Source organism: Crocodylus siamensis, chromosome 1 (assembly GCF_052110815.1).
Source record: "Crocodylus siamensis isolate JL-2025a chromosome 1, ASM5211081v1, whole genome shotgun sequence".
NCBI lineage: Eukaryota > Metazoa > Chordata > Crocodylia > Crocodylidae > Crocodylus > Crocodylus siamensis.
This window is the reverse complement of record NC_143395.1, coordinates 180,291,872-180,307,556: the sequence shown is the minus strand read 5'-3', so window position 1 is coordinate 180,307,556 and position 15,685 is coordinate 180,291,872. Positions and strand designations below refer to the sequence as shown.

Sequence of the window (15,685 nt, the reverse complement as noted above, 5' to 3'; positions counted from 1 at the left end):
GAGGTGTTACTGCCTGGGCCAAGGTTAACTCGCGAAAGGATCTGAGGAAGTAAATTAAATATCAAGCTAATCAAATCCATGTCTTGGAAGAAACAATATACAGGGGTTAAGAATGGACTGGAAGTTCCTCTTGGCCAAGTGTATAGCTAACAAGCAGGCATATTTAGAGGTCAGGAATTCCTCTGATCCTTTGCAAGCTCCTTGACTGGGGTCAGGGACTGAGGTTACCAGGGAGGAGCGTCCCTTTCAGGATTGAATTGATCTTTCAGACTATTTGTCAAAGCTGTGATGCATCTCCTTCAGTTTCTTCAAGAAACCAGGGGCACAGTCTCCAACTTCGTTGAAATATATGGCAGGCTATGTTTGTTTCTTAAAATTATTTTCCTGGAAATCTTACAAACTGATTTAGAAAGAAGGCAGTCCACCTTTCAATTTTAGGATCACATTCTATGTTAACTTTAGAATCACATTCCATGTTCACTTCTGTTTTGAAAGGTTTTAATTTTTCATCCTCTGGAAGAGAAGATGTGGATGTGAGAACATTAGGCAAAGGTAAGGTTGGAAACCCCCCCAAAAAACTGGTGCCCCAAAGCTACCCAAACAAACTGCTGTTTGGTGACACCAACTTTACTCTAAAATTGTATGTTGCTAACTTTAGTGGCATGTATGGCTTTAACAGAAACTGATGCTCTTTCTTGAAAATAAGACCTTTCCTTAATTTTCGTGGCAGCACAAATAGAAACATTTAGAAATCAATAGTTTGTAAATGTTTTCCTTGGCATTTCCAAATTTGAAATGATTAAGTCTTATTAATTCCTACACTGTTTTCTGTTGTGTAATTCTGTTTTGAACCATTGTATTTAGGAAAAATGCTTGTTTCACTTTCTGGACTAGGTTCTTGTACTTAATGCGTTCTGATAGAACTTCCAGTGGCCACTGGCTTTCAGCTTTGCAGAAGCTACTTTAGTGAAAAACTATTTTAAAAAACCCAAAGAGCTGTTCCAGATACTGTCTAATCTGTGGTTTGATTCCAGGCTTCTCATATCCTGGGATTGTCTTCGGCTCCAAGTACAGAAAGTGCAGTCATTAAAACAGATGTTTAGTTGAGGGAATGGGATTTAACATAGTCTTGCACCTGGGCATTGGTGTAGGTGATAGAAAATAAGCTAATTAACTTTTTCTTATTTTATTTTTTAATTAGCAGACACTTGTACAAGATGCCTTCTGGGAAGCCATAATTTGCACTTATTGCTGATGCTTAGGTTTAGTAGCCAAAAATGTCCCTTGTTTCTTTCCTGCCATCTGATGGCCCTGTCCCTGTAACCCATAAGCCCTAGTCATGTTTGCATAGCAGGAGGGGCATTTTTTTCAAACCTCCCAGCCTTAATGCACAAATCTAAACAATAATTTAGAACAGCATGTTTCTATATTTTATCATTGTGCACGTTGCCAGGAAGGCCCTTCACAATTGAGCTGGTGAATCCTCATAGAGTACAGTTTACTGCCGAGGAAATGAAGGGACTTCAGCAGGTATGTTGTTCACATGTCAAGAGAGTCAGAAAATGTACGTTCTCTGGAACAGGGCATTCTTCTTAACCCATTCTTTTTTTAACAGAAGATTAATAGCTCATCAGACAAAATACAGGTTCGAGATTTGCAGCTGGTCACCAGGTCAGTATTTGTAATCACTGGGAAGGGATTTAGGAAAAAAAAAAAAAATGAAGCTGGAGGTGGGGAGGGGCCGGCAAACATTCTCACTTATGCTATTCTCTGACATGTTCTGTGTGCAATTGATTTTTTTTGTTTAGGGAGGCAATTGGGCATATGAAGAAAGGTGAGCAGGAAAAGACAAAGACCTACAGTGCCTTAATTTGGACAGACAAGTCAATACAAAAGGAAGATATTGCGTTTCTAGATGATGTAAAGGTATCTAGGTTTCCTTTTTAGTTTTAGAGAATGCCTGTCCTAAGTAAGAGTAGGCTCTCTTTCCATGTCTGTTTTTCTGTCTCTCTGTTTTGTTGATTATGGGTTCCTTTCATCCTTTTGTTATGCAGACTGTCCTATCCCATCTCCCCTTTGCTGTATCTTTTGGACTGATAAGTCCGTGTTTTGCTAATATACAGTCACTGTTTTGCTTCTTCAATCAGGCCAACAAACATTATTGGCCTAAAGGAAGGTAGATCTTATACTAGATATCAGTTGGTAGGAAATGCATTTAGAGGTAGAAATTTCACCGTGTGCCCTCCACATTACTGTAGTAATGTAAGGAAGCAACAAGCAGAATAAGGAGAAGACTAACGCAAAACTTAAGTCTTTTGTCCAACCCCTGCTAAAGCTGCTTTTGGGCCAGTAAGAACAAAGCAGTGTTTCTGCAGAATGCTACAAACAGAAACCCTTAGCCAGGTACTTGAAGTAAAGGAAATGTTATGATTTCATGGGAATTGGTCCAAGTATCATTCAGGGACACACATGAGATGGTAAGATGACTACTTCCAGGTTCAGGTTTTGACATATTGCAGCAGTGTCAAAGGAAGAGTATTCTGTCAGGCAGAGTACTCTGGAGTAGAAACTACTTTTATTTAGTGTTTATTCCAAAAATTGTGTATATTTTGGCATGAAGCATTAAAATGGACGAGGCCAACTGCTGCAAAATAATTGCTTTTTATCACAAAAGAAAAAGATGCTTCCAAAATCAGTGCCTCTCTTTGTAGAGGGAAAGTCCTTGAAAAGAATGAGATGAGATCTCAGCTCTGCTTTCCATTTACTCCTCTCAGCTCTGCTTTCCATTTCATATGTGTGGAGGGATGGATGTATTTTAGACAAAAGCCTTTGATTTTTTTTTTTTTTTTTTTTTTGAGAGTGCCCCGAGGCTCTCGTTGAGTGTGTAAATCCTGGAGTTATTCCAGCAAGAGACTATGGAGATTTCAAGGTTATTATTCCTCTGCATTTCTGGTTTTCCTAGCTTGCATTCACATGAGACTCTCTCAGTACACTTTTAAGTTGTCCTTCTCCCCAATATATTTGGAGGGAAAATCGAAGAGCCTTCAACTCTCAAAATGTATTCTTACAAAGATGCCTTAGAGTAAGAGAGAAAGCTAAATGCTTATGTGTGTTTGTGTGTGACCATGTGTGTATATGTGCTCATGTTTGTCTGTGTGTGTGGGAGGGGAGTATTCATGTGTGAGTGCTTGGTGTTTGGACCATTAGTTTATTCTTTTTGTTAAATCTTTCAACAGGAATTAAAACTTGACCAGAAAACCCCTCTGCGAGTTCTTCACAGAAGGCCTCTAGCAGTAAGAACTCGTGTTATTCACACCATGACATCAGAGTACATAGATGAACATCATTTTCGTCTGAATCTGAAAACACAAGCTGGGACGTATCCTTCAGACCAGTAGTTCTCAAACCCTTTTTTGTACCAGGACCCATTTGTAAACATTGATGGCCAGTCCCAACCCAGTAAATAGTTCAAATAGAAAACAGCCCCCTGGCTTTGTCAGTGCCCCTCACTCCCAACCTACAGCCCTCCGCCCCATCAACCCTGCTGGTGCCCCTCAATCCCAACCCACTGCCCCCCACCCCCAGGCAGCAGGGGGTGGGGCATGGAGGGCTCTCCCCTTCCCTCCCCCATAGATTTTGTGCACTCACAGTGGGCATGGAGCTGCAGCCTGGCTGGACCAGCATGGGCAGGACTCACCTGCAGAGAGCTGTGGGAACTGCTCTCCATGCTGTTTGGTTGCCATGTGCATGTGTATGCACACATGCATGTGGCACCCTCTGCCTGGTTGCCTTCCTCCTGCTCCCTTCAGCCCCTCACAGGCTGGAACTCTGCCAACCTAAAAGGGGAAACCTGCAGTTTCCCTTGTTTTTCTCCTTTAAAAGAGAATCCATTTTTTAATTTTTCCAATCCATTTTTTTAAAGTTTGTTCGTGACCCTTTCATATATTGTAGCAGCCCACTTTTGGGTCACAACCCATGGGTTTAGACTTCCTGTATGATTAATTTACAAAAAAAAATCTGTGTTGAAGTAGTAGTTCAGTCAGTGTTGTCTTCTAGTGGTGCCTTTGGGAAAAGCTGTTTCATCCCCAAAGGTTTGTCAGACATCTCTCCTGTCCATACAGCTGCTTCAGTAAAACATTTGCCTGAATAAATCGTGCTTCTTGGTACCACTGGAGTCAATTGTTTCCATTACAAACTCCCTTGTTTCAGTGGTTTGGCCTCAGAGATGAAACGTACATGTTTTTAGCCCAAAAATGCCAACTTGGATATACAAACAAAACACAGTTGTTGTTTTAAAAAATCAGTTTGAAGGTAGATGTGAGCAGCTGAAGTGCACAGCTATATATGCAGTTCAGCTTTCGCTAGAATTGTTTAAGAATGCTGAAATTCAAGCCTTGGACCCTATCCTAGGTTGGGAAGATAGAACTATATATTTTAGTTGCCAGCTTTTGGCTCTGCCTGCATTTGCACTGAATTTTGGGCAGCATTTGACTGGTGTGTGCCCACTTTTTTAGCAAGTTTTTAAAGAAAATCTTTATATTGAAGCTATGACCCAGTAGCGCTGTTCATGGTATGTGTGTAGCATAATGAAACACACACTGTCCTGAATGCATAGGGGGAAAAAAATCTCAGTTGTGCTTGAAAAATGCTCTTTTAATGTATCCTTTTGTTTCTAGGTCTTATATGGACCTTGAAACGTTGTGTTAATGTACATGACCAAGGGTTCAATCCAGCTCATTGCCATCAGTGGACATGCTGCTGTTGGCATTGATAAATATAACGTAGGACTTCAGATGTGCTGCAAAGATGAAGCAGGGAGTTGTGAATAGGTGGCTTTTGTTAGAGTCTTGAAGTTATTTATTTTTTTGTGATTTGCTGTTTTCCCAGCTCTTAGATTCTAACATTTCTTGAAAGGAAATTCAGCAGCATGACTGTCATTTATCTGAGCAACAGTTGCATAAAACAAGAAACAAGCCCCAGTTTTTCCACCCTGACAAATACACATTGGGATGGAGTGTGGGTTGTTACTACTTATATGTTAATAGGTTTGTAGTTTTGTAAAAAAAACGCCACCCGGTTTTAAAAGGAGCAAAAAATATGTAGCTTTCAGCATTGCATTTTGGTTCCAGAGTAAGGTGCCTTTTATTGCACTTCCAGGTAACAGTTCCCAAATCAAATCCATAAGACATAACTTGTGCATCTTGAAGGATCAGGAACAGAAACAGGCATTGGTGTCTCTGCTTAAATGTTTCTAGCCATATCCTTTTTGCCTCTGTAGATAAACTGTCAGTCACATTATGCCCACATCAACTTTCCCTTAACCAAGGTCTAGCTACATTAAAGAGTTTGTGCACGGAGATTTTGGAAGAACAAAGCCCAACATTGGATCCCTGATGAACACAACTGCTGACATTCTGGAGCTGGACGTGGAAGTAAGCTGTTCATTATGGATCTTCCCTGGGGGGCAGCAGCACAGTTGCATTTGAACAGCTGTATAAGCTTTCTTGCTCTGGCCTAATTAACATTTTTGACAATTAATGCAAAGGAGGATGTTACTACAAAATAACGGAGAAAGTTCAGCCATACTGGGGGGCCAGTTATTTCCATGATGTCACACAGGTCCAAAGCTGAAGTCATAAGGGTTTGGCACAGCTGCCGGATTCTGCCTTCCTGGAGGCTTTTGCAGCACAGGGGTTTATCAGAGAAATTTTCTGGTGGACCTGTATCCACAGAACTGCATCAGTAGCCTTAGTGGTAAATAACCAGATGGACATGGAGATTCAGTTCTTCTTGTACCAAAGGTAGTCTCATCAAATCAGGAGTTATTTACATAGGTGGCACTGTGGAAAGGAAGGCTTCTGCTGAAATTTCTTTGGCTGTTGAGAAGATTTTGCCAAAACTGGAAACAAGGAATCCTGATAAAATGCCTGTTGGAAAGTTGTTTTTCTCCCGTTTTTAATTACCTGATCATAAACTGTGGATGAGAATAGGATGGGATTCAACACAGACAAGTGCAAAGTGATGCACCTGGGGAGGAACAACCGGCACCGTACCCAAAGTTTGGGGAGCTCCCCTCTTGTCAGCACAGAGGCAGAAAAGGATCTCGGCGTCATCATTGACTCCAAGATGAACATGGGCCGGCAGTGTGGGGAGGCAGTCAGGAAGGCCAACCATACCTTGTCATGCATCCACAGATGCATCTCGAGCAGGTCCAAAGAGGTGATCCTCCCCCTCTGTGCGGCACTGGTCAGGCCACAGCTGGAGTACTGCGTCCAGTTCTGGGCGCCACACTTCAGGAGGGACATGGACATGGAGAGGGTCCAGAGGAGGGCCACTCGCATGACCAGGGGACAGCAGGGCAGGCCCTACGAGGAGAGGCTACGGGACCTGAACCTGTTCAGCCTCCAAAAGAGAAGGCTGAGGGGGGAGTCTTGTGGCCTGTTACAAACTAGTCAGGGGGGATCAGCAGGCATTGGGGGAGTCACTGTTCCCCCGAGCACTGCCAGGAGCGACCAGGAATAATGGTCACAAGCTGGCCGAGGGTAGGTTTAGGCTAGATATCAGGAGGCGCTACTTCACTGTCAGGGCGGCTAGGGTCTGGAACCAGCTTCCAAGAGAAGTGGTGCTGGCTCCTGCCCTGGGGGTCTTTAAGAAGAGGCTAGATGTATACCTTGCTGGGGTCGTTTGACCCCAGTACTCTTTCCTGCCATGGCAGGGGGTTGGACTAGATGATCTACTGGGGTCCCTTCCGACCCTAGAAACTATGAAATTCCTGAACCTCTGTTGCAAAGGAAACCCACAGAGTAGTTATTTGGGAACAGTTAACTGCGGAGAAGCAGTGGGAGCCCTTGGGAGCCTCTCATTCAGTGGGGCCAGGATATCAACATTTGTATTTGGGGAATTGCAGCCATTCTACAGGAATCTTAAAAAAAAAAATCCTTAAAATCTATTATTAAAAACAGTGTCCTAAATGAACTGTCTTGTATTTTTGATCTTGGGTATTTTGTTTTTAAAAGTTAGGACTTAAAATGTCTTTCATTGTGTAGAATTTCAAATAAAATTTTTGAGCCTTAATTGTGAAAAATGATTGATTCTGTGGGAAGTCTCAGCTGTCCCTAAAGATTGAATTACATCAAATTTCTGACGTCTTTAACTCTGATGTACTAGTGTACATAGCAAGCTTGGATTTCATATTTAAGTAATGTTAAATGTTTAATGTTAAAATCAGATATTTTTAATGTCAAACAACAAGTATTGAGAGTTTCTACCTTGCTGATCTGTAACCCTGTAACGTTAGTCCATGTTTGTGTGAGATTTTCTGTGACAAGATAAAATGTCACTTTCCTTCATATTCCTCTTGTTGAGGGGAACAAGGTAAGGAAAAGAGGCCGCAAAAGCAACCTACAGGTACTGCTGAAAATACAAGCCACTTACACCAGGCTGAAGCTGATAAGCATCGTTCTCATGCTGATAGATGTCAGTGCAATTATTGGACATAACTATGAAAGATGTCCAGGGACCTGGAAATAATTAGTCATTTTGCTAATAATGCATTTTAGCTTCACATAAGAACCTAATCCTTTGATGAAGATGTAGATTAGGTAAGGAGTAGGTATGATTAATTTAGGCAGCTTTGAAGCCAAGGTGTTTGATGTGCTGCATTGTGACCCCTGCTTTGACAAATGTCTCATACTTCATTAGTGTAGGATGTGCTGCCTATGGAACAGAGTTGGCAACAATTTTACACCTACAGGGAATTGGAGATATGGCCTCAGTGAGGCATGGGGAGAAAGATAATCCAGGTTCCATTAATTATTAGACTCACTGCTAATAAAGTATATGTCAAATATACTCTGTTCATTTTGACCAGTGAGGAGGACTGTTAATTATCTGACGTACATAATAGCAATGCATAATATTTGCCATCTTATTTTTTGAATGCCTTATTCAGAAGTCAGATTTGGAGAGAGGAGTGATTGATCTCTATTCTTGCCCTGTCCACAATCCCATAAGAGCCCATTGTTTCTGCAGTGCTGAGAAGCACTAATAATACCTAGTCACACTTAAATCACCACACTTCATCTACAGAATTAACTCCTCATTGTGGTGAGTGGAGCCAGATCACATCTCAGCTGTAGTGTGGGGCTGTCAGCAGGTCAGTGTCAGTGCATCAAGATATGGAAGAGCTAGTGTAAATGCTAGAAGTTAAAACTGGATTTTAAGTTTAAAACCTAAAGTTTTTGCTCTTCAGAAACTTGAGAGGCCACCAGAGAAAAGTGGCTGTGTCCTACCACTGTCTATTGGTATGGTCCCCTGCTTTGTTGTTTTGCTAAGTGTCTTCAGGAACATTTACTTGTTACACTGGTATTGTCCTTGATTAGTATTCAGGAAGTTCTAGTGACATGTCTGTAGGACACACTCCCCCTTCCTGCCTGGGCTCTCCTAATCTTGTGACTTTTATTTTCTTCTCTTTTAGTCTGTTGATGTTGACTGGCCTCCAGCCCTGGATAATTAAGAGTCTTTCAAGTTGGGAAGAGGAAGAGGAACTGGTTATAGCCTGAACTGTGTACAGTACAGTAATTTGCTTATCCATTGCAGAGTATTTTTTTGAACAATTGGATCATGTTGATCCAATAAGTTTTAGCATGGTTCTTTACAGGATGCTGTATTGATACAAGTGAATATGTTTTTTGTTTTTTAAAGATTTTACTTAGAAGTGCATGTCATAGAATACATGTACCAATGATGTACTTTGCAGGGTATACCAAATACAAATTTCTGAATACTGTTTAAAACCTGTTGGTTGAAAAATAAAAGGAGTACTCTTCCTGAAACTAGAAAGAAAAATAAACATATTTTTATATTGGATGCTATCATCATCTTTCTAGGTGTCTGTGTCATAGAGTCAGATCAACTGTCTATATGCCCAGTTATCAACGTTTTTTAAAGGCTATTCACTTCTTCAGGATTGGACCCTAAGAAATCCATTGTTAATAAGGGACACCTTGTGAAATCAGTCTGTCTGCTCCTGAAATTAAGGTTTTGTTCAATATATACAGGGGGCAATAAAATCTGTCCGAATATGTTTAAATCAGTGTCTTTATTAGAACTGGTGACATTTTCCCCCCAAGGAAGAAAGTTGATTTTTCAGTGAAGAGAGGAAAAAAGCCATGAGAATTTGGGGCAAAAAACTGTTTTTAAATTGGAGTATTTCTACTCAGTTTCTAATTGCAGCATGGAGGAATTCCTGGCTGTGGAGTGCGAGCATGGTTCTCTAGCTCCAGCGATTAGGGTTCCCAGCTGTCATGAGGAGACTTTTTCAGGTCCAGTGTACACTTAAATGTTTTTGTTTTGTTTCCCATAAAGTGAAATGGCATCAGTAGGAGAGAGGGAAGGCCCATTCCCCATAGTGAGCACATAGGGCCCTCTCCAGGGGGCTGGAAGATTTGAGTTCAGATGCTCCCTGGCAGCAGATGGAGTCGAGCCTGGGTCTCCTATACTCCAGCCCAGTGTCCTAACCATGAGGCTATTGGATAACAGAGCTAGTTACCACCATTTTTTGTGTGTGTGTTTGGGCTCAGAGTGCGCTTGTCCCCACACAGCCTTGCCTGACAAAAGTGGCATTTGTGAATCCTGAGGCTTCAACATGAGAGTGCTGAGTGTGCTCACTACTGTCAAGATTTAGGTAATTCTGCATCAACCCAGCAGCACAAACTTGGTAACCCAGGAGGTGTCACTGGCAGAAACTCGAGAGACTTTTAGGCATCTAAACTCTTGTGAATGTAGTCCTTGAATCCTTTCAGTGCTACAGACTTGGTGGGTGTTACCAGTGGGGGAACAGCAAGAGATTAATTTAGATCTACTTTTGCTGTACCTACAGTACATAGAAGCATACACAGAATTCTCCACGTAACTTGACCAGGTCTCTACTCTCCCTCCTCCCTTTCAGATGTAGGCATAAAAATGTCCTTTCATGTTGTAAACCAAATAGAAAATTAGATTGCATGTGGCCTTGATAAAATCATAAATAAATAATTGGCCAGTCTGTTTATTTTAGTGATGGGCAAATGCTTTATGGATTTGTTTCTTCTCATATGAAGCACTGAGGAATGCTGATTTCAGTTGGGAGAAATTAAGGGAATTTGGAATAATTAAAAGAGACTTTTGAGAAATGTATCAGGTGTTGGGCAAGGCACATTGCGCTCTGTCTGGAGCAGGGAAGAACAGTGCAGTGTTGGGATAGAAATAAAGGTCATTTTTATACTGGGCTTTAAATGTCAGGATTCCACAATGAAGCAGTTCAATTGCAAATGGAGGGCCAGTCCTCAGCTGCTGTATAGCAGGCTGACTCTAACTTGAGTAGAGCTCTGAGGTGCTACTTTTCTGTTTAGAGCAGAACTTTCTCACTCTGCCCTGGACTGGTGGTCAAAGCTGTGTTTAAGGGTACAGATAGCTGTAACAGTTGCATGGATATCAAAGGATGCTGTTACACTGTGACACAAGTGTAGCAGAACTGTTGCCACTTGAACCCTGTTTCTCATTAGCTGGAATCGGTTTTCCATTTCCCACAGAAAAACACTGATTTCCCCCTTTAAAGGAGAAAAACAGATTTTCCCCTGTGAATCGGGAAACCATGGGTTTCCTCTTGCAGGCTAGCAAAGTTTCAGCTGGCAAGTAGCTGCTTGGAGCTGGGGGAATGGGAGGGACAATCAGAGGCAAGGCAACACATACACGTGTACACACACACACGGCTGGCAATACAGCCAGGCAGGCTGGTGGGAGCAGCCCCAACAGCTGGATACAGGTAAGTCTATGGGATGGTGTGGTGGGATTGAAGGGCAAGGGCTTGGGGACTGTCTGGAAGGAAGGGGGATGGTGGGGTATGGAGGGGATGTGGGACTATCTGGAAGCTTGGGGGGGAAGGGGGGAGGGGATGGGAGAGGCATGTGTGTACTCATGACATAGCATAGGTGCCTGCTGGTGCTGGGGGAAGGTGTCTGGGTTCAGGGGCTGCAGCAGGGCAGGGGTGAAGCAGCACTCAGTGCTGGCAGGAAGCCCAGCTCCATGTTGTTGCCAGTGGGGCTTGCCTGGAGGTGCCTGCCCCTCCAGCAGGGAAACGGGGCCAGGGGTGTGTGTGTGTGGGGGGGGTGTCCTTCACAGGCAGTGAGGAGCTGTGTGGTGGTGCCAGGGGCCAGTGCTTGTGCTCTCAGGGGCAGGCGCAGGCTCAGTGGGAGTTGCTGCCTGGGGAGGGGATGGGGCCATGGCCAGACCACGTGGCATGGTGTCGGGCTGGACTCTGTTGCTGCTTGCACAAGCCGGAGCTGCTGCAGCTGGAGCTGCTGCAGCAGGATGCAGACCACCAGGAGCCCCTCGCCACCTCCTGCTATCCATCCCACAGCAGCAGCATGGCCTATGCCAGAGCTGTGCTCAGCTTCATGCTGCTGCTGTGAAGCACAATGCTGGTCCTCTCTGCCACGTAGCAGCCCCCACCCCAGCTGTGCTTCTGTGCTCTCTATGCACCTTGCGCTAGAGGTCATGTAGGACAGAGCTACCCTGGGCCAGGTCTCATGTCTTGCCCACCCACCTATCTAGGGCAGTCTGCCCTGTCTTGTCTGCCACAACTTGATGTACAATATAAGCAGAAGGCTGCCCATTCACTGCCCTGATGCCAGGGAGCGCTACTCACAGCTCTGTACCTTTCCTACACTGTGGCCAATGCCTCACAGATGGCATCCAGATTACTATTGCTCCCTGGTTTCCAGCAAACTCAGATCATCATTGGCCTCTTACACTCTCACTCACTCCACCCCCCCTCTCACAGGGGCCTCTAGCCTACTGGGCCATTCTCTACTGCCCTTGCTCCCCTTGAGCGATCCCTGTGGGCCTTCAGGCTTTGCTACTCACACTGGCATTACACACAAAGCAACTTTGGGTTGCTGAAGCTCACCTACTCTACGTGGCATTTCCTTCTGCTGAACACTGGGCTGCTTCTGCCCCAAGCCCCTCGCCAGGTAACTTGTTCCTAGTCTCACTCTTGGGGTTGGCCCATGCACTGTCCTTCAGGCTGCCCTTGCAGCCTTACTCAGGACACGGGTGCAACCCTTGAAGGCGCCTGCACCCTACTCTGCGTGGGCCCTCACAAAAAAAAACTACCTGCTCTGGGGCCTCCAGGGTCTGTCACCCCTGCTGGGCTCAGATGCCTCTTTATTAGCATGCCTGGCCCCTACTGCTCTCCACACTCACCTACCAGATGGTGGGTAACTGGTCTGGTATGTCTTGGGGGCTGTCCTGCCACAGACAGTCCTGCCAGTCCCCTTCTCCCTCACAGCTGGGCTCTAAAATATCCGCCTTCATCAAGCACCTGCCGGCTGCCTGCTCTCAGTCCTTAAATTGCTCGCACTATCCCTGCCTTGTTGCTGCAGACCACCATCCTGTGAGTTCACAGGGGGCTGGGGGGCCCCACTGGCAAGGCAGGGGGAGTCAGGGGGCTGAAGGTCATGAGTGAGGAGTACCAGCAGAGGAATGGCAGGTGGGGAGTGAGGGGCAATGGTATGGCCAGGGCCAGAGCACCAGCGTATCAGGGCTGCTCAGCACCACAAAGCAGTGGGGTGCACAGCCACAGCTAGATCCACATCCTGGTGACTGAAGGGGGTAGGGAAGCTCTGATTTTAATGGTATAAAAACCAAATTCAAATGCCAAAATATATAGATGTTTACAATTTCTTCAAATATAATAAAAAGCTTAGTCTGTTTGTCTGGCAGTTGCTTTTAGGCAACTGTACATGCACTGCTGAGATGGCGGCTGATGATTGGCTGTGCGGCCTGGGTTGCGTGGGCCCAAGTTTGTGCTGCTGCCAGCGAAGTTTGTGGCAGTGGTGAACACGCCTTGGCTGCCCAAGCAGCAGGACTTCCCCCCACCTCCCTGCCTGAGGGCAAGTGGGGGGGGAATCACAGTGGTGGTGCCCCCCTTACCCCAACGTCCCCCACAACAGCTGGTGGGGGACGGGGAGACAGGCGGATGTGGGCCAATTGGATGCAGGGCAGGGCAAGGGAGGCCGGGTGGGTAGAGTGGGGCTGGACCTAGAGCATTGGGGAGCAAGGTAGAGCGGACCCGGAGTGTTGGGGGTGGGGCATGTGGCTGGACCCAGAGGAGAGGGGGGGCATGGGGCTGGGTGTGGGGCTCCGGCCCTGCTGGCCCCACCATCATCCTCAGTGAGCAATTTGCCAATTTTATTATCATGATTGAGGCACTAGTAGGTTTCCAAATTGCTTAAAAAATGCAAATTAATCAATAAAACATTGCATTTAACTGATACCTGTGTATATATAGTGGGGTTTCATTTTAACCACAGAAAAATGCAGATTTCAGGGGATTAATTAGAGAATTTGGGCATTTTTTGAAACAGAGAAAGCAGGACCACTGCTCATTAGGGACAAAATTAGAGCACCTCTGCATCACTGCAGGCTTGTGCTGATGCTGTCAGAGAGTAGCAGCTGCTGTGTCTTCCTGAGCCACAGCACTCCCTCCCCTTGTCAAGTGATTTAAAGGTCTATTTGCCAATAGGCTAAGAAGTCTGTCTCACCCAACCTGTGATAGCTGTCTTCTCCTCCGCTTCCCTATCTCTGACCTGTAAACATAGGTGGAGTTACTCAAAAGTAGGTTCCTGTTTGTTTCTACAATCACAGGAGCATGATTCAGACTGAAGAGTGCTTTTGTTTTATCTATTCTAGAGGTACTGTGGCCAAGAGATTTCAGCAGCACTTGTCTTAGATAACCATCTGTTTGAACAACTGCAAATGCTAAAAAAGAGGCAAAGTGAATCATGCATAACTTTAGGAAAAACCCCCAAAACAAAGCAGAAGAGAAGCCCAGGTTCATAACCTCCTGATTTCTTGAAAGGACCCATGGCCATGAGTTAATGAAGACTGCTAAATTCCATTAGCTACCACAGGGCTGTCCAACTTGTGGATAGCGGCTGGTTGCAAATTCCCAGGCCATATGAGAATAGCTCTCTTGGGGTCCCCCTGCTGCACAGGGAACCTGTCCCTGCTCTTACCACACAGGTAGCTCAGCTCAACCCAGCCTCGCCATGCACAAAGCACAATTCTAGCCACACATGCAGCTTGGCCCTCCTGCCCCCAGTGGTGTACAAAGGGCAGGCAGTACAGACCCACCTCTTGTACCCCTGCTGCCCCCCCCCCAGGAGTGGGGAAGGAAGCAGAAACTCAAAGAGAGTGGGAGCCAGGAGCCCTCAGCTGCAATAGCAGTGATGGGAGTGGTGGCTGGCTGGGAGCCTGCAGGGACTGCAAGTTAGCCCCTTACAGGCCACCACTTGGACAGGGAAAGACAGCCAGACTGAAAGCTTGACAGGGCAGAAATCATAGAGATGGCCCCTCCTGTCTGACTGTCAGAGAAGAGGACTGCCCCTGTCTTACTGTAGAGAGACACCCCAGGACACCATTACCTCCAGTCTATACCAGTGGCTTTCAAACTTCCTGGTCACAGAACCCTTTCATATCGCTGCTTCTGCTGCAGAACCCCTAGCCCTGAAGACATGTGGAGCCAAGTGACCTGGCCCAGTAATGGCACGCCACCTCCAGTCAGCACCGCCATGAGCTCGAATGTCTTTGCGGAGCCCCTCATGAATGATCTCGGACCCCCAGAGTTCCGCGGAACGATTTGGAAACCTGGCCTATACTATGCTGGTCCCAATTAAGACGCAGTTGAGAAGTGGAGTACAGATAGCTGAGAGAGTAGAAAGGTTATTCTAGAATTACAGGGTCTGATTTCCTCTCTGTGCAATGTCCCAGAGGTCCTAAATCCAAACATGCTTTCTCCAATACAGATGTGCATGGGCTCAGAATGCAAAATAAACTGAGCTATTATTTTACCCTTACTTTCACGGGTTAGCAAACAAAGATCTAGCTAGAGACACAGAGAGCTGAGCTGCATGGCAGGTTTCATAGTTGTTAGGGTTGGAAGGGACCTGAGTAGATCATCTAGTCCGACCCCTGCCAAGGTTCTAAGTTGCATTGTCACATTAAACTGAAGTGGATTATTAACTTGTTTTAAAAATTATATAAGAGCCAATCTTATTTAAAACCTTACAAATTTTAAACTTAATTGCAGAACAACAAGGAAGTTTTTTTGCCTCCCTGCTGGTCATCTGACACCTCCAGGGAAGGAATTCTACCTGATCAACACATCAAAGAGCTACTCAACACAGCTCACAAAGACACTCTCATGGACCCAGAGGGACAGACTTCCATCTTCAGCTCCTTCTGTGCAAAAATTAAGTTATGTCCTACCCATGGGGACTTTTTTACCGTCTTGTACCATCTACACTTTTCCCAGAGCCTGACAAAGGGACTTTGATCCCAAAAGCTTGCAGAAATGACAATTTTCTTGCCATTTTCCAGTTGGTCTAATAAAAGGTATCATTTTGGAACCAAGAGTTCTAATTTTTTGTAAATCTTATTCATTTCACTCATGGATTTGACTCCTCTCAATGAATTCATAGGATGGCATGTCTGAGAAAAAGACACAGAACTTAACTTCTTTTAGAAACTGATTCTTCAGGTAAGAAATGGAGATACTGAAAGGGATCATAAAAAAAAAAATCCAGAAGATCTTACACATATGTGCTAACTTCTGTCTTTAGGGCAAAGCACTGTAACAGTATCT

The 15,685-nt window shown here is 44.9% G+C and overlaps 1 protein-coding gene across 5 annotated transcripts in view; it reads left to right on the top strand.

Annotated features, from left to right (window-relative positions):
- The window catches only part of PUS10 (pseudouridine synthase 10), a 58,306-nt gene extending 49,433 nt beyond the window's left edge, over nt 1–8,873 (top strand). For all 5 annotated transcript variants that reach the window (XM_090050117.1, XM_090050138.1, XM_090050098.1 and 2 more), the window contains 7 exons: nt 496–552; nt 1,454–1,530; nt 1,616–1,671; nt 1,809–1,926; nt 3,237–3,379; nt 5,333–5,432; nt 8,477–8,873. In XM_090050117.1, the coding sequence (XP_089906243.1) occupies nt 496–552; nt 1,454–1,530; nt 1,616–1,671; nt 1,809–1,926; nt 3,237–3,379; nt 5,333–5,432; nt 8,477–8,515 (590 nt within the window). In that variant the 3' untranslated portion in view covers nt 8,516–8,873. The remainder of the gene's footprint in view (nt 1–495; nt 553–1,453; nt 1,531–1,615; nt 1,672–1,808; nt 1,927–3,236; nt 3,380–5,332; nt 5,433–8,476) is intronic.
- The last annotated feature ends 6,812 nt before the right edge of the window (nt 8,874–15,685 follow it).